Consider the following 23,399-nt stretch of genomic DNA (forward strand, 5'->3'; position numbering starts at 1 on the left):
TGCAAGTGAAGGTGAACGAATTCTACTCCATACTTTTTGGGGGCCTGACACCAACCAGGAAATGATGATGATGATTGACTTTATTTTCTGAACATGTTCACGCCAATGTCCAATGTCTTCAAAAGCACTAACAGTTTAGCGAATATACTGTACATGCACGGTTGACAAACAAGCAAATTGACCCAACGCACATCCACACCGATGCAAGATCTCTTTGGCAGTGTCAATCAAAAGCGGGCATCATTTCTTTTTTTTTTTGAGGCGGGGGTCCCAATTCATTGCAATTGGCCCGCATCCTGGTTTAATTGGATGCCGCCATCATCGGTGATTCAAGAGCCCTCCACAAAAAGTCAGAAGGAAGCAAAAGAGTTAGGGCATTTCGGGTGAGCCCCCTTCCGTCAGGGTCTTGAAGTGGACCGCCAAAGATTCCTCCTCGGGGTTGGGTGGCCGCCTGTACTCCTCCCTGGTGATGATGTAACACAGCAGCGCTCCAAAACATACAAGCAGGAGGCCCAAAACGTTAGCCAGAACCCCCTGGGGTGGAAATTGCGGATAGCTTGACCTGGCCCAGAGAACAAGAGGCTACGATTAGTAGGTCAGTGATGCCCCACGCCTTGGCAACTACGCTCGGTAAGTATCGGTAAGTATCAGTAGTATCGGTTGAATGATGACGCATGCAGTCGATGCGGACGTACATGATGCTGAAGAGGAGCTTCTCCGTGATACCGAGCAAGCTGGTCCCGACGGCCAGAGCCAACAGGCCCAGACCGCAGAACGCATGAACGGGGAGGTACGTTGCTCGCAACCATGACGACGCCACAGGAAACAGGAAGAACAACAAACCCATGACCCACTGTGAAGAGAAAAAAAATCGGGAAAAAAAGTATCTGCTGCCATATGTGCGTGTAAAACGTGCAGCTACCTACCTGTAAGCTAAAAAGAACAACGGTAGCCATGCCGCACCAACTGTGCAAGGAGTACATGTTTGGATACTTGGCTGCTCTGTGGGAGTCGAACACGGCTACCATACCTAAGCAACACACATCACGCCACAACCAAAATGTCCTCCGGTAAATGCGTGATATCGGGCACGGTGCCTCACGAAAACCGAAGCGCTTCTCTCTCCCGAACTTACCGACAACGCTGATGATGAGGGCGAGCAAGTGAATGATGCCGTGAAGCACCTTCACATTCTTCTTCGCCTCGTTACGGAACACTCGATAGACCAGGATGGCTGGGAAAAGAGAGAGATGAACATAAAGTACTTTTAAAATGCAAACAGTTTCCATTCAAGGGGCTGAGAAATGTTCTCACAGCTGTTGAAGTGTAACTGTACTTTTCTTCTGCCGCTAGGGAGCGCTGTTGGTCCACTAATGCTTATTGAACGTTTGACGCGGCGCGCGACTTATATATGTGCCTTGTTTTCATTTTCCTATACCTTTCTGCAATTTGTCGGACTACAGTATACTGTAAAAAATATTTAGTTGGCTAGATAAACGAAATGCGTAAAAATTGCTAGCTTAACTCCCGAGAGCACACTTGGGTCACTTCCTGTTTTCAGCTAGCACGAGTCTGATGCTACACGCAGCGGTGCGACCGGTTAAGAAGATGAATAAATCATATCTAAGTACCCCCGTTTGTTCACTAGCAGGCCTAAATGGTATGTATGTTTCATTTGTAATTTATGTTTCTAAATATTCGACGTGCCTGTGATGGAAAGAGTGAAAACGAAGACCACAGTCGACAACGGTGCAAAAGGACTCCGTGTGTGAACAAGCCGCCATAAATGTTTTAAACTGACAATGGAAACATTAAACAATGTAAACGCACTGCTGCAAGTGCAGGCGTGTGTGCAGAGCCCCCCCACCCCCAACGCCTGGGGTGTTTTCATCACTTGTAAACATCGAACTAATGTTGGGCTGACCTTTGCCGTTATCGCTTTAATGCAATTTCGCTTTGACAGCTGTCCTGTTGAAGCACAGAAGCTGATGTCGTTAGACTGTTTACCAAAAGTACTTTGAGCTGCAGGACCCAAAGGGGGGGGGGGGGGGGGGGGGGGGAGTGAGAGAGAGAGAGAGAGAGAGAGAGAGAGAGAGGAAGGAGAAAAAAGGGCCCACAGACATTGATTAGTAATGCTGCAGGAAGAGCATTTAATTGTAGTCACAAGATTTTGCCCAAAATATCAACTTGTATTTAATATTTTGATGATATACTAGCGTTAATAAGGAGTTCATATTTTGACTTTGCAATGACAAACTGTCTCACACTATTAATGATCCATTTGTCTGACTCACTCAATGCTAAATGTTTTTTTTTCCATTAATCCCAGCTACGTCTTTATATATTTTTTAATGTTCTTTTTCACGTGGTCGGGTAAAGAAGGGCCTGAAAGTAGCCGGTGGTGAATTAAATCAAGATGTGTGAAGTTCATCCTGCTCACCATCTCCCTGTAAGAAGACCAGGCCCAGAATCATGCACAGAGGGTGCAGGTTGAATTCCTGTTCCGTGCCGTCCCAGGCAAAGCCCCCGTGGTAGTGACCCATCCACACGCCGGTCAGCACGACCGATGTCACGCCCAGAACCTGCGAGCCTCCTACCAGCCACGCAAAGGTGGAGCGTGCAGAACGTGGAGCAGAAGAATCCTCCATGATCTGAGACGCGCAGAGGGAGGGAGGGGGGGGGGGGGGGGGAGAGAGCGCGCAAATCATGTCTTTTGCCTGCAGCTCCATTTGCAATCTGCCAAACTCGGTTAGGAAGTAGATGAGGTTAGGACATCGAATTGAAGTCTAATCGGATCTCTCTTTCCAATATCGGCGTCGACCGTGACGTGAAAAAGGATTTTCACCCTTCCTGATTTTCTTTTGCATGGTTATCACACTGAATGGTTTCTGATGACCAAGCCAACCCACACAAGGACTAGCTAAGCATCCATCCAGCCATTTTCTAATCATCCTCACGATGGGTCGCGGGCGTGCCGGTGCAGTCAACGGGCCACACATCCTGAGCAGGTTGCCGGTCAGCAAGGCACACCTAAACCAACACCCATTCGTGCTCACACTCACACCGCCGACTGCTGCCCTTAGACAGCTGGGATGGGCTCCAGCACGCCCGAGACCCTCGTGAGAATAGGATGCATCCATGGATACTGCCGGGATTCGTTAGCAAAATGAATTGGAAAAAGAGCTGAACGAGTAGTCATCCATCAATTAGCGGTCAAACAATGACCCATGCGACATGTTGGTTTATCGATCGTTGTTAAAATGTCCGCGATATTTTGGAAATCTGTAGGTTAGAGTGACTTTTTTTTTTCTTTTGTGTCTGTATGAATTTTATTTCACGAACCCCTGATTGTGGATGGCATGATACAAATGACGCACGGACGTAGGCACCGCCCCTCCTGGGGACCCCTCGCATCAAGTGTTGTCACATTCCCCACCCGACAAAAATAAAAAATCTGGCGATGTCATTGTCCATATCATATCGTGGCCAGTATGTCGGACCTCCAAAATGAGACCACCGCGGATCGAACGAAGATGACGACCGTCTCGCACACGGATCTCCATTGTCAGAAGGGCGAGCTGCCTGCCACCTGTTCCGACATGGCGCGTTTGACTACATCGCCCCGACCGCAAAATCACTTTTAAACAGTCTGCCGCGTAGAAAGAGTCGTGTCAATACTTACGACGTCGTAGTTCTGCTGGGTACAGTTGTTTTGCAGTTCGCGAGGTGGGGGATTTATACATCCGCCTTCCTCCGCCCTCAAGTGGAGCGCTCGGGGCTTCGGAAACGGACCCAACCCACGTGACTACACCAAAGTCCGCAAAGAAGTAAATCAATCAATCGTGCTACCTTGCTGCCCGTGTCCAATTGTGACGGTCATGTTTAAATTTGAAAAGAAATCTGTTGGTTTTTTATTTTTTAGGGGGAGGCGGCATTAATCCAAACTCCACGATGACGTCACAGACCCGAGTGACGACCCGGCTCAAACGTGACGGGGCTGGTTGCCTGGGCAACCACAAAAGAAGAGCAACCCAAGAGGAAGAAACAGGTTCCACTTTTGATGACGGTCTTTGAAGCATTTTAAAATCAATTTCACAGGAGGGTCTTTTCATAATTTCATAAACTCATTTTGATTTCTTTAAATGTTGAAAGTCTTTCGTTAATGTGTTGTAATGTTGTCGAGGTAAGTTCTTTTCGTACGGTAATTTAGGTGAGTTACTTATGTTTCGGCGGGGGGGTGGATTGCTGCCGTGTTTGAAAATTCCGTTGTTCCGGGTGGAGAACGAACAAAGAAAGCCTTTGAATGTCATTTGCCCAAGAAGGAGCGATTAAAAAAAACGGCGCTAAATGGTGAGTTTAGCCTTTTTTCTTGACTGTCGTGCCTTGAATGTGAAAAAAAAGTTGCTTGAAGGAGAACGTTATACGTCGATAAGTTCAACGCACACAAATAGTTAGCGGGTGACGATAAAACGCCTTCACCTTGGTCACGTTAATGAGCCGAAATTTGTCTCCACAACGAGCGGTTCCTCACACGCTTGTTCCGGGGTGACTCATGGCTGGCGGTACCCCTTTTCTCCCGTTGAGGGCGCTGCAGTCGCACCATTTAGCCAGATGTTTCTGCTCAAGGTGCGAGGAACACTCGGCCTACTTGACATATGCACAAGTTGGAGCAGAACTTGTTCTTTCGAGTACAGTAACGCCATTTTAAGACGCATCCTCCCACAATGACGAGCTTATTTTGCAATATTACTTTGGTATGTTAAGCAACTGTGTCCTTATGTGCCGGGGTGGAAAAAAACCCAGACAACCCTCCCACGTGGGCATTATTGTACAAGATCGACAGAGATTATCAAGGCTATCCTGAATCATGTCTGAAAGTGGTGCCCACGGCCATGATTGTTTGTGTCTCGTGTGTGTGTGAGTGTGTGTACTGTTTTTCTGCTTGACATTTTTGATTTCTCCTGTGACGCAGAGATCTGACTCACCAGTGCTAGTGTGCGCGTGCGTCTTTTCTTGATCTCTTTTAGTGTCTAATAACTCCGACTGGCACCAACGGACCGATTTTCCCACCGTCTTTGCAGCGCCATAATGTTGTCTGCAGTCCGACTGGGTTATATTTTGACCTGAGTGGGTTGGCAATGGTGATGTGATTCTTCTGTTACTAAATTAGCAGATGTTATGACTACTCGCTTACTGTGGGATGTGTACAAACACAACAATGTAAAGAACCATCATCTGTCATTTTATTTTGAAATTTTCATTTCAATTGTCATTTTCTGGGTAGCCCATTTTACAAAAAGCTAACTTGAAGTCCTAAGTCTGGCTGAAGTTTGTGACGGGGTCATACCAAACGTTTTTTTCACCCTGGCAGCCCCTCCCAAGAGGCTAAAGATGTGTTTTGTCTCATCATTTTATCTCTGAGCATTTTTGTTTGTGAATATTTTGTGTAGAAAGTTACCCATGTTTGTTAATTATATGGAGGTGTTGTGAAATCTGTTTTGGCTCTTACGGTGATTAGGCAACGCTTATGGATATATATGTGGTGTCACAATAAACGGCAAAAATCATCAGTGAAGTTTCATGCTTGTTCGGGAAGGGCATGTGTGTATGTGCATCACCTTTGGCCCTTTGGGATCAAGGATTTCTCTACTGTTGCAGGTGTCACCAGAAGCCAAATGCATTGCAAGTGCAATGGCGTGCAAGGGATGACCTTTGCCCTTCACTTGGGACAACCAGTCAATGTCCCAACAGATCACCACCAATCAGTGACGTGCTGTGAAAAAAAAACCCACAAGGCACCTGTGGAGTAGTCTGACTGGGGAAAAGCGTCTCCATGGCAACAACATCATTACCAGAATAGCTCTTTGCTTCTCTCTCTCTCTCTCTCTATTTGTGTCTCCGTTGCGCTCCCCTTCCTTTTATTCCACCTCCACAGCGCACTGTGTTCTTGAGCTCCCTCTCTTCTACTGCAGTTCTTCCACACTCGTCTTCATCCATCCTTCCACCATGATGGCTCCCTTGCTGTCTCTTCTGTCTCACTTTCTGGCGCTTTTTTCCTTTCGATCATCATATGCATATCCCCCGTCTTTCGTCATATTTTCATTTTCTATTCCCCCGTAGCTTCCTCATATACAGGTCGCAGGACTGAGCTGTGTGTCCAGTTAGGTCAGTAAATATTTGAACAGCGGCAGATTTTTAAGATTTAAGAGCCGCCCCCCCCCCCCCCCACACACACGCACGAAAGTAGCCCTATCACTACCAGCTAATTGTCACCACCTACACTTTGTTTTTACAACAATTAGAGAGTTGGTGGGTGAAGCATTTCAGATCAACTTCAACGTAGCTCTGCTCGTCCATGGCGAATCCTGCCCGCCTGCCTTTCCGTGGGTCGCTTTCCATTGGTTTCTATGGGGTCTATTTTTAGCGTCGGCAGACCGGTCACGTGGTAGGAGGAGGACGTCAATAATGTTGTTGTTAGTGGTGGCGGCGGAGAGGAGAAGGCGCGGGGAACGCTAGCGAGACGGACTGTAAATATGGAGGTGGCGAAACCTTAGGAGGTGAGTCGCGGCCCGGTTGTGGAAAATTCACGTTCCGACCGCGGTTGCTTTTCGTGGAGACGTTGCGAGCCGCGATGGGAGCCGGAGCCGCAGCCGGAGCCGCTGGGAAGACACCAGGGCACTAGTACACGTTCCAGGAGGACCCGCCGACATCCACGGTAACCGTGCACCGAGAGAAAGCCAAGTGGGTGCTTGTGCGTTTTATGCGTGACTGCCACGCTCGCTCCCTTTTATTGCCTAACCGTCCAGTGAATTGTTTGGTTTGTCGAGCCGTTATTCGCGCTTGGCTAACTTGCAAACGCGCTGCTATGGCTAGCTAAAGGACGCAAAACTGGCATCTGATTAGTAAAAACACGCCAATCTCGAAAAAAAAAACACGCGCAACACGCGACGAGCTACTTTGGGCCACACAATAGCCACGCGCCTCGGCCTCCTAGCCGATGGTTGCGTTTGTATTCAAGTGACAGCGTGTCGCGAGCGAACCAGGGCACAACTTGGAAGTTGGCAGCCTGAAGTAGGCAGCCGACGGTCGGTCTTCTCCAGTCCACGCCTTAAGCTAACAGCTACCACTGCACACCATCCCGCCTCACTAAAGCCGTGGTCCCCAACCGTTTTTTGTCTCACGGGTTCAGGCTGTTCGCGAACCGGCAACCATCCCCCCCCCACATTGGTTCTGAATTGCCTGTTTTAAAGCACTGCTACTGACGACAAAGATGATTGTAGAGTAACTCAACGTTTTATTAACGTTCGCTCGTTTCAAACAGTGCTGTTCTACTACCCAACAAATGTAGACTAAAATAAAATAACCCCGTGAACTAGAAACAATCGAGGAATAACAAATGTGCCACCCATCATGTAAATGTTAACATTTTTGAAGTTACGGTCCTACGTAAGCTGTGAGCGACATGGCTACCATCCGGTGGCTTCCGGGTGGTTTTTAGCGAGCGAAGTGCTCACGTTTCCGCGGGCAGGTTGTACAAACTCTGCTCGCTTTCTTTCATGCTTTCCACTTGAGCACTCGGGCGCGGCTTGTTCAAGCGATTCAACAGGTTTCTTGTACAGTATCGCCTTGTTTTGGACGGCACGGCGCGGACAACGGCTTCCTCCATCTCGTCGTCAGGGGAGGAAGTTCTCTTGTCCAAATGGCTTCATCTTCGGAAGTCATGGCTGCCCATAGGCTGTTGACTGCTCCTTCATTTGTGTACAGTCTAGGCGCATTCTGTTGATTTCAACGCGAAAAGCAACGTTTGAAGGGGGACTCAGATCGGCGAGACCTTTCCGCCACGTTTGATGAAGCAAATTTGCTCACGGCCCGCCGGTCTGTCTCCCTGCGGCCCGGTATCGGTCCGCCGACCGGCGGGTGGGGACCACTGCACTAAACTAGCTTAAAATGCCACTGTTGGTGCGTTATTATCATGAGCCATCTGACTTTGATGTACCGACTTGACATCATGCGGGACTTGCCGCCACCGTGTAGTTGGGTTCTTTATTTGCGCCCTCTTGATGCAACCGTTTGTGTAGACATGAAGAAGAATTGAATTTGACTTTTCTTTTCTGATACGTTCTCCCACTTGACCTCTTTCTTGCCACTTCAGACCCGTGAGTGATGCCGTAGAAAAGACACAGACGGGTTTCATGAAATTTAAAAAACAAAAACATAAAAAGACATTTATTATTATTGATTGATTGATTTGAATTGTGTTTTGCACGTCCGCCTCACTTTTACAAAGTTTGGAGTTTTAATCTTTGCCCCGGGCTCGCGATGTTGAGTTTGCTTCTTCAGCCCTCGGTCTCGTCTCGAGCGCCACACCAGTCCGAAGCCCTTGCCTGTCAGCGTCATCGAGTTGACCGTCGTGCATGCTTCCAATTCACAAACTGGTTGTCGGAAGGCTTGTTGCAGTTTAAATCCGCCACGTCACCGCCTCCCCGAGGGGCTTCAATCCCTTTGCCGATGGTCTGGAAGGACTTTGAATGAGGGATTTGCAGCTGCATAATGGCCGCTTTCAAGCCCGCAAGTCAGATCTCAGGGGTCAAGAGTGCATTTGGCGCATTAGTTGCGTAATATTTCCGCGCACTGCGCAGTGCAACCCACTTCAAGTCGCCGGTCATTTTGCGGGGGTTTTGCTCAAGTTGAGGTCCTGCTTCGACAAAGTGTTCTGATCATCAATTCCCCTTTTGAAGGCAACGCCAAACTCGCGGGCGTTCATTTTTCGGATACTGATACCAAATATCGATACCGCTGATACTTGAGATACATGTCAAAGCACTCTCCCGAGTTGGAAAGAACTTCAATGGAAAAAGAAAACCTAGACGGAGCGAACCCGAATCTCAGGTTCATGCCGAGAGGGCGCCTGCCGCCCAACTTCAAACGACTCGCAGCGCTCAAAGGCTTCCACCCGCACCGATTGGAACCTCGAGGCTCGTGCTAATTTGAGCCACTGTCTCCCGCGTTATTGATTGGTGATCTTTGAACTTGTTCCCAAAGCACGCTGCCGTTAGAGGACGCGCAGGGCTAACATCAACGAAGGCCTCGTCCGCACGGAAACAGCCAATCTTTGTGTTGTTTTGTTTTTTTATTCATTTAAAAAAAAAAAAAGTTTCCCGAAAACAAGGCAAAAGCCAAGCACACTTCTCAGATTGAATCTTTTGATGCCGGAGGAAATGAGCTCTCATGGGATGCGCCCGCATCACACGTGATGTGCTGACATCCCAAATTGTGATCCGTCTCGCTGACATGCAAACTGCGGCCCCGGGGCCCTTTGCGGCACGCCATCCGTTTTTCTGTGGCCCGCGGCATAAATTCTCAAAATGACATTTGTCACGGTCCACGAGGCGAGTTAAAAAAAAAAAAAAAAAGGAGGTTGGAGTCTGGAGTTTGGCAGAGTGAGAAGGGAGGGTGTCGGAAAAAAATAATAATAACAACTAATAATTGATTGACATTTTGAACAGTTTTTCTGGATATATCCAAGGGGAACTACTGTATTTCTGTTTTACTTCTGAATGTGGGTTTGGGCGACTGCTCGGTGCAGGGGGGGGGGCAACTCGTCAAGTGAGGTACGGGGCCCTTGGCCACCCGAAAAGCTTGAAAAATCCCAAACAATTTGTCTCCTCGCCTCCAACCGAGAGTCGCGACGTAGCGCTTGTTTGTTTAGGCAAGAGATGCTCAGGTGAAGCGTTGCCACGGCAGCCGTCTCTTTGGTTGCCAGGCAGCACTTCCTGCTCCTCTCCCGCATGCGAGGGGGAGCGGGTATTTTAGGAAACGCTGGTGTGAAGAGGAGACGCGGGAGGCGGGAGAGTGAGACTCTTCTATTTTGGTTAATTCTTTGGCGCATGTTGGAGTGAAGTGCAGAGTGGCGTGAGGCGGGCGTACACGCTCCGTGTCCTCCTTGACCTTCCTGGGTTTTTTTTTTTTTTTGCCTTTTCACCTCTGCTGCAGTTGGCCGGCGGGTTGGTCTGCTTACTTCCAGAGGCTGAAGTCCTCTGCTCTGTGACCCCCCCCCCCCCATCCCCCCCCCCCCCACTCTCTCTCTGTCCCTTCTCTCGGGGACATTTCCTCTCATTATCTTGGCAGCGACATGCAACTAAGGTGCTGGAAAAGAGCCGCACAGTCAACAAAGCCAAATTCAGGACACTTCCAGTGCGCTGCTTTGTTTTTTAGACACTTTCTCAAAGTGGGCGGATTGTATCGCCGCACGTTCGTCATCGCCCGACGGTTCCGTTCCAATTTCGATTCGTTAGGTTGCGTTTGCATGAGGTTTTGATCCCCCGGCTTCCAATTTGATGCACTATCCACTCAAGTGCGGTCATAGCGCGGCGATGCCATGTCTTTGTGCATTTGTACAAGACTCCAAAAGTAAAGCGCCCCTAAGCGTTGTTGACTCTCGCTGCAATGAAAAATGACGAGCATGTAGGGGTCAGTCACCCCGGGAGCCCAACCGCTCCGAGTTCTCGGCGTTCCCACAGGTGGCAAAGCGCAGTCTTCGCTCCGCGTTCGGCTTCGGACACCGTCCTTGGCGTGCCGGTACCGTCTTCTTTGCGACGACACGGCAACGGCCAAACTGATTGAACACTCCAAATTGTCCCGAGGTGGGAGTGTGAGCGCGGATGGTTGTTCGTCTCGGTGTGCCCCGCGATGGGCTGGCGACCGGTTCAGGGTGTCCCCCGCCTACTGCGCCGACGGCAGAGGATAAAGCGGGTCGGAAAATGCATGGATGGACGGACAGGTTTTGTTTCCGGCTGTTGCTTTGGACCTTCTTGTTGCTGTAATCAAGAAAAGGGCCAGTAGGTGGCAGCAGACTACCGAGCAGCCCAACGTAAGGGACTGTGGGTGGAATATGTTCCATAACAGACGATCCCCTTTTCTCCATCTCAGGGGGGGTGGCCATTTTGCCCCCTTGCTGTGGCCTGAAAATGACAACGGAGCAGCAGTCGCTCCGGGCTCGGGTCACCACCCGTCACCAAAACGTCCAAACGTCTCCCCGCGTGTCTGGCTAGCGCTTTCATTTTCGAGTTGAGCTTTTCAAGCCCCCTATAACACAATGCGGAAAACAAAATGGGCACAAGCAACGTGACCCTGACACAAACGAGCATCGGCCACCGTTGATCCTCCTTTGTCAGAAACTAAAAAATCCCCCCCCCCCCCAACAAGGTGCAATTTCTTTCAATTCAGAAACTGTCGCTGTGATCTTCATTTCTCCCTTCCGATCCAAAGCGTACGAGCCCCGTTTTGAAGACGTGGCTCAATATTCTTTCTTTCTCCCTCCCCCCAGAAGAGTCGCCGCCGAGGACGAGGTCGAATTCATCCGTTTATCCGCCCATCCGTCGTCTGCCCCGCGGCGCATGGCCGAGGCGGAGGACCCACTTTAACGCACGCGCACGCCGACTCGAAGTCATCAGAAAGCCGAGGCCACGTTCGGCCTCCATGAATTCGTCACACACCTCCGGTAAGTTTCCATTGATCCCCCGATGTCGGCGCTGAGTAATTGTTGGACAAATTTGCTCGTCGCCGGCGATGAGCTTAGCGCTCTGGCGCTAATATGTCGATCACGATCCACCGGTCCCCGGGTTACATCGTGACGGGTATGTATGTGTGTTGTTAAGATGCTATATTATATCGTGTCTGTGCACGATGCACCCTCAGCATCCTGTCGGTTTCACTTTCGCCCCCCCCCCCACCCCCTGAGTCCGGCCTCAGAAGTGATTGACTTCATAGTTGTTTATTTGCCGTAAATAATCTCATTCACTCCCAAAGACGTTTTTCGACGTCTTTTCAGACTTGCTCCGGAATTGGCTGCTACTGAATGAGTTAAAATTGCAACGACGAAAAAGTCATCCACTCGATTTCAAAATGTTGATTTTTATCCGATTCATCGACGGGCTGCGTTGACGGCGGCAAACTGCGGAGATCCGAGAGTGAGAGCCGTGGATGTTTGCGGTGTTGAAATATGCACAGCCATGGAGTCACCCGGGCACCTTCTGGACTTGTCACGCCGACTGTCATTTGGTTGTCATGGCGACGGATGTAGCACGCGTGCACACGCTGGCGCGCGCAAGACACAGTGCAACTCCAGCGGTTGATGCGCCGCAAATAGAAACGCAGAGATGAGTCATCCGCTCAACCACTGCAGTACACACACACACACACACACACACACACACACCTTCAGCAGGCGTGTTTTGTATGTGAGACCGTTGAGATGTATTTTGCTCCGTCACCCTGCAAATTTTGTACGGACGCTCGGAAAGGCCGATCAATCATTTTGCATGACCGAATGATGATGTGCTGCGCATAGATTTGAGATATTTTTTTGGGGGGGGGGCACCAAATATGCGAACGTTGTCTTTGCATTCTGCCCGTGAGTCATCCCGAGTCTGCCCATGGGGGGGCATACGGAGCCGTTGACACGGGAGGGGAGGGGGGAAGGTGACCGATTCCCGGAAACGCCGGCGTGCGCTTTGTTCTCTCCCGGAAAGGAAACGCCGAAACACCCCCGGCGTTCTCTCGTGCCGTCAACTTGAAGCGGGCGAATTGGCTTTGGAATCCGGCGCTGAATGGAACAAACGGACGGCTAAAAATAGCAGCCGGCGCTTTCAATTAATAATATCCGCGCAGACGGCAAAAGTGCGCAGTGCAGCTCTTTGACGCCGGCGTGCTCGGCGGCGTCTCCCGGGTTTTGCACTGCTGGAAAATGCTGCCCTTGAGCACCGGCCTATTTTGGGGGGCACACTTCAGATGTTGTCAGCGGATATTTGGGGGGGGGGGGGGGAGAACACGAGGGGCTTAGGCGTCGCGACGTTTCTGCCCTTGCGAGCTTTCCCGGCCACCGGATGTACTCGCCTTCCGAAAGTATTGGAACGGTCAACGTCAAAACATTCCCGCTCGTTGAGCAGATGCGTGGAAGTTCAAGAAATGAAAATTGTCTTCAATATCGGCGGGGGCGGATCTCGGAGAGTTTAGTTGCTCCGACGATCACACGCTGGGCTCCCTGTGCGCCACTTTGAACTTTTATCGCAAAATACAATGAAGGGAAACTTGAAACGTGATGCGGTTTTGTCGATGGATTTCTCCATCAGGCATTCAAGCCGAGTCCGAGGCCCGACTTGAAACCTGTCGTGCGGGTCGGTTGAGGACTCTGGCCCGACCACAGATGGGCACTAAAACAAGATGCGCTAGGCGATGCGCTAGGCGACGCGCTAGGCGACGCGCTAGGTGATGCGCTAGGTGATGTGTTTTGCGCGTGTGGAGAGTTGAGGGCTACGGTATGCTAATGGTACGCTGGTCCCTCCCACGTGCGAACCTCATTTTTAAGGTCTCGCTACCAAAATCTTCGGTCTGGTCGCGGACCTGCACTCGGGATTTTCCATCAAGACCGGCGCTCATCCGCCAGTCTTCAACATCGCTTGGAAGACTGCCGGCCAAGACCTTGAATTTGCGCCGTTTTCCGGCCGCGCCGGACCGTCTTCTTCCTGAGCAACTTCAGTCCAAATCAAAAGGCGACGTCCCTGTTCCAGAATTGTTGGGTTCGGTCAAAATGTAGGAACGTGAACCGGGCCGAAGCTAAAGTGGCGAGATGAGACGGCGCCTGGCTCTGTTTGGGCGGTCTCGGGCACCTCCGGGAGTGAGCTTGTCGCAGTCGCAGCCTCACTCTTTGATTGACGGGTGAATTGTGGCGAGCGCCGTCGCCAATCATGACACGGGTGCGCATCCCTCTTGCGTCCCATCCACAGCTTGAGGCTTTTCTCTCTGTGTGTGTGTGTGTGTGTGGTCTATTTATATCTGTAACTCCTCCCCCTCGTGCGAGGCGGGCTATTTTCACGGCCGGCGCCTCCGTCACGCCTCTCCCCAGCTCCCGTCCCGCGTTGCCGTCTCCTCTCTGGCGCTTATCTGATGAGAGCTGCGGGAAAGGCTCAAAGTGATGAGCGTCTTCCCCCCCCCCCCCTTTTTTTTCTCCTCACGGAAGGACAAAAGCCGTCGGTGTCTTTGCTTATCCGTCTTAACGTCCTCTCCGCCCGGTCATCTACTTTCGGAAAATCGCTTTTCATTCAACAGCTCGCGGCGACTCGCGACTTGCGCCTGCGCCTGCGCGCGCACGGCGAGCGCCGCCTGTCAGACGGCTAATGTGCGCCGTCTGAGCGGCACTTCTTTGGAGTGGGCGTATGAAGGCTGACGATGCGGCCAGCCTTCTCTTTTCCGTCAAGTTTGTCTCCTCGCACGGAATCCGAATCCCGGGCGGCTCGGGGAAGGCCGGTCGTCGCCGCGCCAACGTCCTTGTTTTTCTTTTTCTTTTGGTGTCATCGGCTTCCCTCTCTGTGTCGTTCTCCCGGCGCCGGATTCTAATTTTGGAAGCGCGGAACCTCGGGGAGCGCTCTCCCACAGCTATTTTTCTCTCCCGGCCTTTCCTTATCTCGCTCGTCTCGCTCTCATCCGACGGCAGGAGAGTTTGGCGCCAGGAGCCTTTGATGCGGGGCGATTCGCCGTCACCCCGTATCCGTTTTGCCGCGGCGTGGGCCGCCGCGGGAAGCGGCCACTCTGACCCCACGCCGACAGACTCGGGCGGAATTGCTGCCACTTTTCCCCAAGCGCCTTTGGGCGATTTCCCCTTCGTCCTTTTCCCTCGCTTGGCCCGAGCCAACTCTCCGCTCCGAACGAGCGGCCGCTACGTCCTCCGACGCGCCGGCGACCGGGACGTGTGTCGGCAGGGATCCGGACTCCAAGGTTCCTAGGCGTCCCTCTTCCCCGCCGGCTCTTTGGGACGCCTGTCACTTTTCAAGAGAAAGCCCCAAAGACATCCCCCAACCAATTCCATCACCAAAGACGACAATCGGATTTTCCAATGGCAATTTGGGGAGTAGACGGAAGCAGTTTTCAACTCGCGAGCTGGTGGGCGCTCCCCCACGCGACGAGTGTCCGGCGCTTCTTGAATACGCGGCGCTCTTGTTGAAAAGGGACGGGCAGACGGGAGTGTTTTTGTGCGCACAGAGCGCTTCCCTCCTCGGGGCATGCTGTTGCATCGCACGGTGTCGGGATTGTGCACCATGTTGCAGACCATTTATGAGACCGAGTCCTGTTTTTCCTCCGCCGCCACCGACGCTCAGCAGCCTCTGGAGCTCCTGAATAGCGGCGGGGGCTCCGCCGCTGTCATGCCCACGGCCGCCGGTGAGTCCTCTCGGGGAACCCAGGTGGTGAGGGCGGGGGGGCGTTTGGAGGTCTTCAGGAAAGGGCGCTTTCAGCGACATACCTCCAAGCTCTGAAATAAGAGTTTTGTCTCAGCATATGACTTCGGATAAGCTGTTCCTCGCTCAAACTGTTGCCATTCGTAAAGATGTTAAAAAAAAAGTAAGTTGAGTGTCTGTTAAAAAGCGCCCCACTTCACCAGTTGAGCTTTTCTTCGATTGTTAGCCGTCCTGCGAGCGCCATGAATTGAAAGACGTGCAAGAGAGAGTAAAGGGTCCCCGCGAGTGGAAGCCTTGCCTCCGTTCCGAAATCACCAAAGGTCAGGCGAGCCCCCCCCCCCTCCCCTCGAGGTCCGTCTTTCAAATTTGTCTGAAAACGTGACTCCGTCTTTCGTTGGAGCGTTTTTGCGATTTCCGCTATTCTTTCATCATTGGGTTGCCCGGACGATCTCCACTGCACACTTTTGTAGTCGGCGCTGGTTGTTTTTCGTGGCGGGGCGGGCGTGAGCTGTTCTCAACGTGCTTTTCAGGCTGCAGTCGGTCGGCCAAGTGAAACGTGATCTTGCAGTTGGCGTTTGGATGCCGATCTGGCGCACCTTGATTTTTCCAAGCGCGACGCGCTAACTCCAACAATGCAGCCATTCAAATAACAAACGCCAATTGATGAGTGATTGCGGCAAGAGAGTGGTCATGATCTTCTCTCTTCATTGAACGTCATGCGTCACTCCTTTGATTCTCTTGCATAATAGACTGCAATCACTGCCCCCCCCCCAGACCTATCGCCACCCGGCTGTCTCTATGGCAACGGGACACGCGCCACTCATTTGTCCAAAGCGCGTGCGGCCATGATACTATTTTTTAACCTTTTAGTTCTTCCCCGCTTCCGTCTGCGCTCTTTTGCTTAGCTGACGTCATCCGAGCTATTTTCCTTCCGTGGGGCGTTATGGACAAGAAACGGAAAGATGACTATCGCTCTCCCAAATTGACACGCGCGGTCCCGGGAAGTCGAAATGACAGAAAACGGGGAAACGGAACAACAAAGAATAGTTAGAATAGGAAGAAACAAGAAAAAAACTAAAAAAAACTTTCAGATGGAAGTTTTTTTTTTTTCCTGGACTGCATTTCACTCGATTCGCGCCTCATTGTGTCGAACGGCGCGGCGGCGGCTCACATTATGGAGCGAAAAGTGTCTTTGAGCCCCGCCCCCTTTGCCAGACTGTATGTTACTGTGAGTTTGTGTGCGTCTTTACAAGACTATAAATGTCTTGGCTTTGACGTCAGAAGCTGGCTGCTGTGGAATGCTGCTTTCTTGCCAAGAGGCCTGTCGCGCACACACACACACACACACACACACACACGTACACGTACACACATACACATGGGGACAGTGTCTGTGTTGTAGTGCAAAGGGAGACACGTGCGTCACGGTGACACGCCAGAATATTTGTTTAGGTAATTGAGAAGTGAGTGGCTGCAAACACGTTCGCAGACACACATGGTGTTCATCTCCCAGCATTTGGGGGGTTTGAGGGGGGGGGTTGTGCTGCGGTAGCAGCGGCCGCAGGGACTGAACCAACACATCACCAAATATAAAACTGCCTTTGGGGGGCATCTTTTTAAACACTCCTCTTTCTAAGTAAGATGTTTTTTTTTTGAGTAACTCATATTTGCAGAAAGAGGCTCCGAAAGGACGATACCCTCAATAGCATCGGTCACAAAATCCGTTTGGTCCAAATGACGTTCTCCTCTGGCTTGCCAGGACATGGCTAACAAGCTTAGCCTTCTTGTGGATGTTGCCGTTTGATGAGATTACCTCCTACTTTTTATGGTGCGTAAAAGCTGAGGCGCTGGTGGCGGGTGTGGGGTTTGGGGGGGGGTTGAAGTGAAGCTGAATAAACCAAACTTTATTTGGGTTGAGTAAAGTCACGCCCAAGCCATGCGGCAAGTCAGTGAAGGTGGTTGAAAAGTTCTCTGCGAGGAAGGTCCCATTTCATTTCCCGTCCGGCCAGCAGATAGGAAAGCTTGTGACGCCCGAACGTACCTTTTGCCATCTTCAGGAAGTAGCCAAATCCATTAGAAGGGATCATCCGCGCTCAGGAGACGGACGGGGGCCAACGGCATGTGGCGGATCAGGAGCAGACTTGGCTCGCTCCTCCAAAGTCCCATCTTACACACACTATCAGCTGATCTTTGTCGCCCGCGGAAGCCGCTAAGCTAATTGGGGACGTCTATTCTGAAGTTGCCGAGTCGTTTTTGTGAGATCTGGCAAAACAAAACAAAAACTTCCCCAAGAACACTGGGGTGAAATGAACCCCGCGATCTGTCGACACGAGAAGAAGGCAACTCCTGTCGCTATTTCTAGGCAGCCGGATGCCACGTTCCTTCAAGCGCATCTCTTGGTTTTGTTTGCGGACAACATCGTGCAGACTGCTCAGCCATTCCGTCTCTTTCTCTTTCTCTCTTGCAGTGGTGGAGGTGAAAAGCAGCCTTCCATCGGGCATGCAGAGCCCAGTCGGTGAACCGAGAGGGGGAGGTGGCGAAGGTGGTGAGTCCGCACGCATCCTCAATCGTCTTTGAGTGTTGTCGCTTGGGAGCGGCAGCCAAAGTGCCCGTTCCCCCGCTCCGAGCGTTTGGGCGACAGTCAACGCGCTCTCAACGCCGCCCCCCCCCCCCCAGGTTCCGAAGACGGCTCCGGCGGCTCCGGAGCCCCCGTGGACCTGCGCACCGAGCCCAGGCTGGGCCCTTTGCCCGCGGCGAGCGCGGGAGTGGATACGGCTTTGCGGGAGCAGCAGCTCCAGCACGAGCTGGTGCTACTCAAACAGCAGCAAGAGCTCCAGAAGCAACTCCTATTTGCCGAATTCCAGAAAAAACACGAAGTGCTCACCAGACAACACGAAGTCCAGCTCCAAGAGCACCTGAAGGTACCGAGCGCCTCCACTTGCCACGTCGCTCTCCCCCCCCCACCCCCGATTCCTGTCAGTCGGTGCAGCCGCGGTTGCGATCACGATCACGCCTTTTTGTTGTGGCTTTGCAAGCAACAACAGGAACTGCTGGTGGCGAAGCGGCAGCAAGAGCTGGAGCAGAAGCGGAAACTGGAACAACAAAGACACGAGGAGCAGGAGAAACTACGGCTGGAGCAGCAGCTGCTTCTCCTTCGCAATAAGGAGAAAGGCAAAGAGAGTGCGTCGAGGCCGTCGAGGCCGTCGCCGCCGTAGCGCGCACGCGACACGGCGGCTAATTCCTCGCGCCCTTTGTTTGTGTCCGAAAGGTGCCATTGCCAGTACCGAGGTCAAGTTGAAATTGCAGGAATTCCTCCTGAACAAGAAAGAACCCGCCATGGGTGGACTCAACCATTCCTTCTCCTCAAAGTGCTGGTAAGGAGGCCAAAACCTTTCCTATCGCTCATGTGGACTCACTCTGACGCTATTTTACCTGGCGGGCCTTGTCGTGTGTCCTCAGGGGAGGCCAGAACACTTCCCTGGAGCACAATTCTCCACCGCAGGGTAACACTCCGGGAACTCCGCCCTCTTACATACTTCCTACGCTGCTGGGGAACTACGAGGGCAAGGACGACTTTCCGCTGCGCAAGACGGGTAAGCGAGGAAAAAAAAAAAATGGCCACCCAAATGGACTGAAAGTGTTTCAGCAAAGCGTTCGGTTTTTGCGTCCAATCACAAACATTCTTGCTTTGTGATGGGAGAGCTTTGATATGGTTGACTTTTGTTTTGGGAAAACGTTTAGTTTTCTCTCCTTTTTTTTGCGTCATTCAGTGTCGGAGCCCAACCTGAAGGTGCGTTCGCGCTTGAAGCAGAAAGTAGCGGAGAGGCGCAGCTCTCCGCTCCTTCGAAGAAAAGACGGCACCGTCATTAGCACCTTCAAGAAAAGAGCCATTGAGATTTCAGGTAACGTCCACCGGCCTCCGCCGGATGATTGCGAGCAAATACCCCCCCCCCCCCTTTTTCCCACGGGATCGATCGATTGACTGACGGATGGACGGCTTGATCTATTTTCACAGTCTCTCCTCTCTGTAGTAGCGCTCCAGGTTCAGGGCCCAGCAGTCCCAATAGTTCCAATTCCGCTATTGCCAACGGCAACACCGGCTCGGTGCCCAACATCCAGACCGAGGTACGCAAAAGGTGCCGCCTGCGCGGCGGGCAAAAGTTTCCAAGGAATGCGTCGGCGTTGACGTGCGGATGAAAATACCCGCAAAAAGTGCTGCGTTCTCTGCTGGCGTTTGGATTTGGAGCTCCAAACGAAATATGTCGCGTGTTAGCGGGGCGCGGCTCCATCCGAAAGCTCCGCCAAGCTCCCGAATGTACCGCAAACGAGAATGTGTGTGTGTTTGTGTGTGTGCGTGTGTGCAGCTTCGATCGCTTCATCAAACGCTGGGGGCCGATGGCACCTTGAGTCCGCTGAGTCTCTACGCCTCGCCGTCTCTTCCCAATATCTCGTTAGGCCTCCCTGCCAACACGCACCTCACGGTAGGCACAAAGACACGCGCCCTCACCCACGACGGCGCAGTCGGACTCGTTTTCGGTTTGTCATCAAGGATCCGTTTTTTTTTTGGAGCCAAATTTTAGGCCTCTGGAGCGCACCCCGAAAAATGCCGTGCGGCTTTTCTGAAAGCGCGACTATGCTAGGGCGTAGCGCTCTATCTAGCCTGCTATTTGTCTCCGTAATTGGGTGAGGCGGTTCAGGAAGCGAATCGTCGGCTTTCTTGTCTCCCTCCAGAGCCTGGAGGCAAATTTTTGTTCGGCGTGACGCCGTACGCTACACGCGCCCATAACGCTTTCTCTGATGCCAATGATGTCATCCAATTTGCTTGTTGAACGCATGATCACGCTCGACAGGCCTCGCAGAAGTTGTCGAGCCAGCAGGAGGCGGAGCGTCAAGCCGTTCAGTCGCTGCGGGCGGGTGGCGCTCTAACCGGGAAGTTCCTCTCCACATCCTCCCTGCCCGCAGGTGCGCATTCATGCATTGACCCGTCTATTCGTGCCATCCATGACAGGGGGCGCTATTTTGAGGTTTGGCTCAGTGAAAGCAGGAAAATGCTCTTTGTGTCCCGTCATCCGTCGTCTTGTCATCTTTGATCAGTCGAGCTCCTCGTTCAAGGATAGGCAATCAATCTTGCTTTCTAGCTTCTTCTTCTTCTTTTCTTTTTTTTTTTGTTTGCAGGGGTAGGGCATGATGTCGAGACTCCGCCTCCGAGCTCGCACTCTGCTCATTCGTCATTATTACAGCACGTGCTACTCCTGGAGCAGGCCAGGCAGCAAAGCGCAATGCTAGCCGGTACGCGCGCGCATTCCCTGCGCACTTGCAATCCGGCCAAAATGATTGATTGATTGATTGCTTGATTGATTGATTGCGCTCTCCCAGTTCCCATGTACAGCCAGTCGCCGCTGGTTACAGCGGAGCGAGGCGTCTCCGGCGGCATGCGATCGGTCCACAAGTTGCCTCGCCATCGGCCCCTGGCCCGTACCCAGAGCGCTCCTCTGCCCCAGTCGCCTCAGGCCCTCCAGCAGCTGGTGGTTCAGCAGCAGCATCAGCACTTTCTGGAGAAACATTACAAGGTCCATTGGGAGGCGTCGACCAGTGCGCCCCCCGCCTGCCCTCACGCGCTCGCCATTTTTTTTATTTTTTTTTGTGTGTGTGTAGATGCTTTCAAAGGGTTCCGACCTGCCCAGACCGCCTCCCACTCATCCGGAGGAGACGGAAGAGGAGCTGACGGAGACCAACGACATGCAGGAGGACGACGGCGCGCACAGGTGATGGCCGAGCGGAGGCCTCGGCGTAGCTTTTCCACATCTGCTGGCAAGCGGCTGGAGTTTGAAACGGCCTTTGGAGCAGGGCTCGGAGCGAGGCGGCCGACGACGCCGCCACCGCCGCCGACCCCCGCCAAAGGCGCGGCGTCCATCCGAAGGAGGAGGAAGGAGGCGGAGTCGTACACGTCAAAGGGGAGAGCACAGAAAGTGAACTGGACGAAGAGGATGAGGAAGATGACGTCATCCCGCTGGGGGACGGCGAGGAAGACGCCCGGGCGAGCTACTCTCAGGTTTGTCGACTCACAGCAACTCCGTATGAAAGATGCCAGTCGCCATTTTGCCACTCCCGTGTCGAGCCGTCACTCGTTTTTCACGGCTAACGGCTACCGGAACGCCAACATCACCGGCTGATGACTCAACCGCTGGATTGACTGCGTGTGTGTCGTCAAATGTCTTGGAGTGTGTGTTTTTGTGTCCACCCACACGTGATGACTCACCCAGTTGACGGCGGAGAGCACAGCAATCTTCTCTAGAGATCGTTTGTATAGAACTCTTCACACACACACGCATTGACCGAACGATAGCGGCTACGTAAACAACAAAAGACGACGACGTCAACGTCCAACTGCGCGCGTAGCCTCCATTGATGGAGCGCCGGGCTTTTCTTTGCAGCAGATGGGCGCCTTCCCCTCCCCGTTGCCTCACCGACCTCTGGGAAGAGCGCAGTCTTCTCCCGCCGCTGCCGTCAACCCCGTCAGACATCTCTTCACCACAGGTGAGCGTGCTAAAGCGACAAGCGGCCGGCACGGAAAACGGGCAAAACGTCAGAAACGCCGTTTCTAGTCTTTATTTTCCATATTGATCCGTGGGCACGATTCACGTTGCGGCGTTTCCGTTGCTTTCTTGTCGCCTTGGCTCAGGACTCGTGTACGACAGTCTGATGTTGAAGCACCAATGCGTCTGCGGCAATGCTCATATCCACCCGGAGCACGCCGGCAGAGTGCAGAGCATCTGGTCCAGGCTGCAGGAGACGGGCTTGCTGGGCCGCTGTGAGGTGGGGGGCACTTGCTCGCTCTAGAAGTCAAGAAGAGTAAGTGCGCAGAAAGCCTTCTCGCTCACTCTCTTGTTTGTGTCCGAGCAGAGAATTCGTGGGCGCAAAGCTTCCCTGGATGAGATCCAGACGGTCCATTCCGAGTTTCACACGCTGCTCTATGGAACCAGTCCGCTGAATCGACACAAACTGGACCACAAGAAGCTACTGGGTACAAAAGGATTGGCTTTGAAGGGGGGGGGGGGGGGGGGGGGCGGTGCCCGGAGATACCCCCCGTTGCATTTGTTCCCCGACCACGCTCAAAACTCTTTGATCTCAAGTCACGTTTCCTCACTGAAATTTGAAAACGTTGTTTGTCTACATGTGTTGCTGCACCAATGTGTCATTCTCTTTGTTTTCCGTTGAGTTTGATGAGAGGCCAAAGCAAAAGCTGCTATCTTGGCGAGACTCTCAAGTTGCAACGCTGGTATCTCAAGGCATCCGCCGACTTTCTCTTGGGCGTCGACCGCAGCGGCCGAGTTGTCCTCTCACGCGTGCCGCCCGCCTGTGCTTTCAGGTCCAATCAGTCAGAAGATGTACGCCGTCCTTCCGTGCGGAGGAATAGGGGTGACTTTTCTTTGCTTTTCAAGAGCTTTTTCCTTAGTCATCATGGGACGTCGCTGGCCGTTTTCACAACTGGAGCGCTTTCACTGCCCCCCCCCCCCCCGCAGGTGGACAGTGACACCGTGTGGAATGAGATGCACTCGTCCGCAGCCGTCCGCATGGCGGTGGGCTCCGTCATCGAGCTGGCCTTCAGAGTGGCGGCGGGGGAACTCAAGGTAACACACACACACACACACCGACGAATATGTCCAGACAGTATCCTCAAAAGGTCATGACCTTTTTCTTCAGGCCCATCCTTGACTGTCTTTGTCTGTCTTTGCACTAGAACGGCTTTGCAGTCGTGCGTCCACCGGGACATCACGCCGAGGAATCCACTGCCATGTTCGTACATGCGTCTGATTTTCAAAGTTGGTCTTCTCTGAGGGCAATTAGGAATCTGTCTTGTCCTTCTCTTCACGTGTGTGTGTGTGTGTGTGTGTGTGTGTGAGCAGGGGCTTCTGTTTCTTCAATTCTGTAGCCATCACTGGCAAGCTACTGCAGCAGAAACTGGGAGTGGGCAAGATCCTCATCGTGGACTGGGTTAGTGAGCTCGCGCATGCGTTTCACTTGTTGCCACCGCAGATATACCGATTGAACAGCGGGTGGCGCTGTTGCTCACCATAAACCCCCCAAAAGGTTTTTGGCTCGTCTCGTACCGTTTACGGCGCGTAGATTGACACATGAGTTCGGAGCCTCGGTCTCCAACCAGTTTCT

General features: G+C 52.4%; 2 protein-coding genes across 8 annotated transcripts in view; one reads left to right on the forward strand and one right to left on the reverse strand.

Annotated features, from left to right (window-relative positions):
* Nucleotides 1-62: 62 nt before the first annotated feature.
* On the reverse strand, nt 63-3,921 carry LOC127590475 (transmembrane ascorbate-dependent reductase CYB561). Of its 2 annotated transcripts, XM_052050032.1 has the most exons (6): nt 3,683-3,918; nt 2,441-2,651; nt 1,136-1,234; nt 927-1,030; nt 696-853; nt 63-562 (listed from the first exon to the last, which is right to left on the reverse strand). In XM_052050032.1, exons 2-6 carry the CDS (start codon nt 2,646-2,648, stop codon nt 370-372), a joined length of 762 nt encoding a protein of 253 aa, XP_051905992.1. In that variant the 5' UTR covers nt 2,649-2,651; nt 3,683-3,918; the 3' UTR covers nt 63-369. The 2 variants fall into 2 exon arrangements, with proteins under 2 accessions (XP_051905992.1, XP_051905993.1); XM_052050033.1 differs by lacking the exon at nt 2,441-2,651 and having other exon boundaries at nt 3,683-3,921.
* Nucleotides 3,922-5,973: 2,052 nt separating this feature from the next.
* hdac5 (histone deacetylase 5) overlaps nt 5,974-23,399 on the forward strand; it is a 20,089-nt gene continuing 2,663 nt past the window's right edge. The window contains exons 1-23 of one of the 6 annotated variants that reach the window (XM_052049574.1): nt 5,974-6,557; nt 6,617-6,745; nt 11,332-11,500; nt 17,698-17,775; nt 17,907-18,151; nt 18,266-18,410; nt 18,499-18,604; nt 18,690-18,823; nt 19,001-19,132; nt 19,246-19,355; nt 19,595-19,711; nt 20,081-20,192; nt 20,406-20,519; nt 20,607-20,800; nt 20,886-20,995; nt 21,078-21,282; nt 21,665-21,767; nt 21,913-22,046; nt 22,134-22,254; nt 22,600-22,649; nt 22,754-22,861; nt 22,972-23,027; nt 23,138-23,225. In XM_052049574.1, the coding sequence (XP_051905534.1) occupies nt 11,479-11,500; nt 17,698-17,775; nt 17,907-18,151; nt 18,266-18,410; nt 18,499-18,604; nt 18,690-18,823; nt 19,001-19,132; nt 19,246-19,355; nt 19,595-19,711; nt 20,081-20,192; nt 20,406-20,519; nt 20,607-20,800; nt 20,886-20,995; nt 21,078-21,282; nt 21,665-21,767; nt 21,913-22,046; nt 22,134-22,254; nt 22,600-22,649; nt 22,754-22,861; nt 22,972-23,027; nt 23,138-23,225 (2,484 nt within the window). In that variant the 5' untranslated portion in view covers nt 5,974-6,557; nt 6,617-6,745; nt 11,332-11,478. Of the gene's footprint in view, nt 6,746-11,326; nt 11,501-17,697; nt 17,776-17,906; nt 18,152-18,265; nt 18,411-18,498; nt 18,605-18,689; nt 18,824-19,000; nt 19,133-19,245; nt 19,356-19,594; nt 19,712-20,080; nt 20,193-20,405; nt 20,520-20,606; nt 20,801-20,885; nt 20,996-21,077; nt 21,283-21,664; nt 21,768-21,912; nt 22,047-22,133; nt 22,255-22,599; nt 22,650-22,753; nt 22,862-22,971; nt 23,028-23,137; nt 23,226-23,399 lie in introns of all 6 variants that reach the window. The other 5 variants (XM_052049571.1, XM_052049576.1, XM_052049573.1 and 2 more) reach the window with 5 other exon arrangements.

This window comes from Hippocampus zosterae, chromosome 17, assembly GCF_025434085.1.
Source record: "Hippocampus zosterae strain Florida chromosome 17, ASM2543408v3, whole genome shotgun sequence".
Lineage (NCBI taxonomy): Eukaryota > Metazoa > Chordata > Actinopteri > Syngnathiformes > Syngnathidae > Hippocampus > Hippocampus zosterae.

Bases quoted from the DNA above. Each gene is read 5' to 3' on its own strand.
- LOC127590475 (XM_052050032.1), bottom strand. From the start codon at position 2,648: ATGGAGGATTCTTCTGCTCCACGTTCTGCACGCTCCACCTTTGCGTGG. The intron at 854-926 runs GTAGGTAGCTGC...TTCTCTTCACAG, and splicing joins TTGTTCTTTTTAGCTTACAG to TGGGTCATGGGTTTGTTGTT. The intron at 563-695 runs GTACGTCCGCAT...TCTCTGGGCCAG, and splicing joins AAGCTCCTCTTCAGCATCAT to GTCAAGCTATCCGCAATTTC.